Here is a 3,491-nt window from a genome sequence, read left to right as displayed (position 1 = left end):
ATTTGTTTAGTAAGTTGCCATCGTGAAAGATGCGAAATTTTAATGGCTTCCAAAGATGGCTCAGGAATAGTTGACAATGTATCTCCTATGAGAAAGTGTGCAGGAGTTAAGGCTTGAAGATCTTCTTGGTCATCTGTGAAGGGGCATAATGGTCTTGAATTTAAAATTCCTTCGATTTGAGTTAGTAATGTTGTCATTTTTTCATTAGTTAGTATATGATTTCCAACGATTCTTCTGAGATGGTACTTGACAGATTTCACTCCTGCTTCCCATTTTCCACCGAAATGCGGTGCGGAGGGAGGATTAAATTTCCATAATGTGCCGTCATTTGAGAGAAGTGAAGCAAGCTTTCCTAATTCTTTTGAGGTGTTGGGAAAAGATTTTGAAGCTCGACATCTGCTCCTTTAAGATTAGTTCCACAGTCACTAACTAGAGTTGCACAAATTCCTCTTCTAGAAGTGAACCGTTTATAAGAAGCAATAAACGCTTCAGCAATACAATCAGTTACAATTTCGAGATGAACTGCAGAAGTTGAAAGGCATACAAAAAGAACTATCCATGCCTTGTATGTTCGAAAAGTTTCTACCTTTCCAGTTTTTGAGAAAAAGTGTACCAGCATAATCAACGCCGGAGTTTAAAAATGGACGAGACGGAGTTAACCGTTCCGGAGGAACTTGCCCCATTATTTGTTGAGCTTTGGTTTGTCTATATCGAGCACAACGTACGCATTTTAAGATAAAGGATCTAACTGGTGCACGTCCTCCGATGATCCAATATTGACTTCGGATGAACGATATAGTTATTTGAGTGCCTCCATGCATTGTACGATGATGGGCATCAGAAATTATTAGTAGAGTTAATGGAGACTTCCGAGGAAGTATTTAAAGGATGTTTGCTTAGTTCAGGTAGTGAAGAAAATTGAAGGCGACCTCCGACTAGAGATGTTATTATCGATTATCGATACGTTATCGATAATATATCGATTAATTTCAATTTATCGATAATATCGTTAAGATATCGATAATTTCACATACATACATATTTCATATTTTTGTGTTAATTTAACGCAAAATGAGAATATTAAATAACACTTACATAAAAAGTTAAATAACAATAACTAAACAATATTTATTTTTATTTGAAAAATAGGAACAATTTTTATATCTGTAGAACATACAATTAACTTTAATTAATTGAGCATATGATTAATATTATTTTAAAAACTAAAAATTAATTAAACACTTTTCTTTCAAATTATTCTTAATCTTTATTGGCACTCAAAACAGTGAGCATATTCACATGCTTTGGCTGCAACCGCGTCCTTCTATCGGAAAGAATTTGTCCAGCTTTTGAGAAAACTCTTTCACTGGGAACCGACGTTGCTGGTATACATAGGTATTGTAATGCAACTTGTTCCAGGTTTGGATAATTTCTCCTTCCCTCTGTCGTCCACCATGTAAGTGGATTATATTTTCTATGAATTACTTTGGAATGTAAGTACCTACGTACAATCAAGTTTTTTGTATTGTTGGGGAGAGTGGTAGCAATTATTTATTATATAAATCTAATATCTTACTATAACATTACAAAGTAATGAATAATTTTACCTTTGTAATTCTCGTTTTGCCGAAGAAGAAATACTATCGGTGCCTGTCTCTTCAATTGTTTGATCAAATGTTGCCCATAAAGTATCTGTATCACTGTTCGAAATTTCATTATTCAATTCTATTAACTCGGTATTTTCTTCAGAATTATTACTTTCAACATATGGATTCTCACATTCACATAATAATTTAGTTTTTGCCATTTTAATGCATACTTTGGATTTAAACACAACGTTTTTGAAACGAGGATCCAACAATGTTGCAATAGCGTAAATAGAATTTGTTTCAATATTTCCAAATCTTTTATCAAGTTCACATAACAAATTAGATCGGAGTAATTCAACATCATTCGATAAATTAAAAGCTTTTAAGGCAGAATCAATGCATCCAAGAATAGGTATAACTTTTGATTTGGTTACATAATGTTCACCAGACATTTCTTTAGTTGCTAGGTATAATGGTTTTAGTACATTTACTATACCAATAATCATTTCCCATTCTTCATACGCAATCATACATCTTTTTGTGCTGTGAGAACCGCAGGCAAGATATTTCGCAATTCAATTATACGACTTAACATGAGATACGTGGAATTCCATCGTGTTGGTACGTCTCTTTTCAAACTAAGCGGAGTAATTATTCCTTGACTAATTTACGCTTTTCGTAATAATTCTGTTGTAGTGTTACTATTTTTAAATACAATAACAATATTTCTGCATTTTTGAAGAACATTAACAATTGACTCAGTATTCTTCAATGCACTTTGAGCAACGAGATTTAAAGTATGAGCAAAACATGAAATTTGATGCCATGGTGACATATTTATTGCGCTAACAATGTTACTACCATTGTCACTTACAATAACTTTAATTTTCGTTGATATATCCCAAATTTCTGCCATTTCAACTATACTATCTCGTAAATTTTGAGCATATGACGTTCTGGAAAATAAGAAGTTTGTAAAATGCTATCACGCAATTGTCCATCTATAATGTAATGTGCAGTAGTTCCAAAATATGATATTTGTCGATGAGTATCAGTCCATAAATCTACTGTAAGGTGAATACAATTAACTTTTGATAAAGATTTTTTAATTTGTGCACATTTCGCTCGGTATAGTTCAGGCAATAATGTAGTGCTTAAAATCTTTCTATTTGGTAACTTATATCTTTTATTTAATGAATTCACAAATTTAATAAATCCGATATCTTCTACCATTGAGAATGGACGAACATCCTCCACTAACATTTGTATCAGTGATTCAGTAATTTCTTTAGCACGCTTTGAATCAGCAGGATATTTTTGTGATTTTAAGTTATTAGTTATTACTTCTGTGTCACGTTTAGACGTCTTTGAAGATATAACTGAAACAGATACTTCAACATTCGATGTAGATGGTACAGTTGATACAGGTAAAACACAAACAGGTGAATTCATTTTAATTCGTTTACTTTTATTTGTTTTTACGCAACATTCTGTATCTGATGATTCCGAAGAATTTTCTAAGATATTTTAATGGTGAATTTTTATATGAGACCATAAATTTGTAGTATTATTCGAATGAAGTACGAGAGAATCACAAATATTACACTTGGCACTTGTCGCATTTAAATCATCGTTACATTCGGTAAGGTACGACCACATTATGCTCCTCTTTGCTCGTGTTCTACGTGACATTTCGATCAAATGATATATAACAAGTACAAAGCAACTGATACCTTGTTCTGTTTCTCTCGGTTTATATACAATATTTTGATGGCCGCATTTATTGCTCCGTTCACATTATGGCTTCGGCACACCTGCGCGATTTGCGACACGATACACGATACCTACATATGTTTATAAATATGTAGGGTAACTCGGGTACATATACGATTCTCATCGGTC

The 3,491-nt window shown here is 33.0% G+C and overlaps 1 protein-coding gene across 1 annotated transcript; it reads right to left on the bottom strand.

Moving 5' to 3' along the window:
- Positions 1-1,260: 1,260 nt before the first annotated feature.
- Positions 1,261-3,041, bottom strand: LOC108782912 (zinc finger BED domain-containing protein 4-like). The gene is made up of 4 exons (XM_018551309.1): positions 2,731-3,041; positions 2,261-2,545; positions 1,608-2,132; positions 1,261-1,501 (listed from the first exon to the last, which is right to left on the bottom strand). The coding sequence occupies exons 1-4, from the start codon at positions 3,039-3,041 to the stop codon at positions 1,261-1,263; spliced, it is 1,362 nt and encodes a 453-aa protein (XP_018406811.1).
- Positions 3,042-3,491: the final 450 nt, after the last annotated feature.

The sequence above is a fragment of the Cyphomyrmex costatus genome, unplaced genomic scaffold (genome assembly GCF_001594065.2).
Source record: "Cyphomyrmex costatus isolate MS0001 unplaced genomic scaffold, Ccosl1.0 scaffold1370, whole genome shotgun sequence".
In the NCBI taxonomy this organism is placed as follows: Eukaryota; Metazoa; Arthropoda; class Insecta; order Hymenoptera; family Formicidae; genus Cyphomyrmex; species Cyphomyrmex costatus.
The sequence above is the reverse complement of the archived record's forward strand: the minus strand, read 5'-3'. Positions and strand labels throughout refer to the sequence as shown.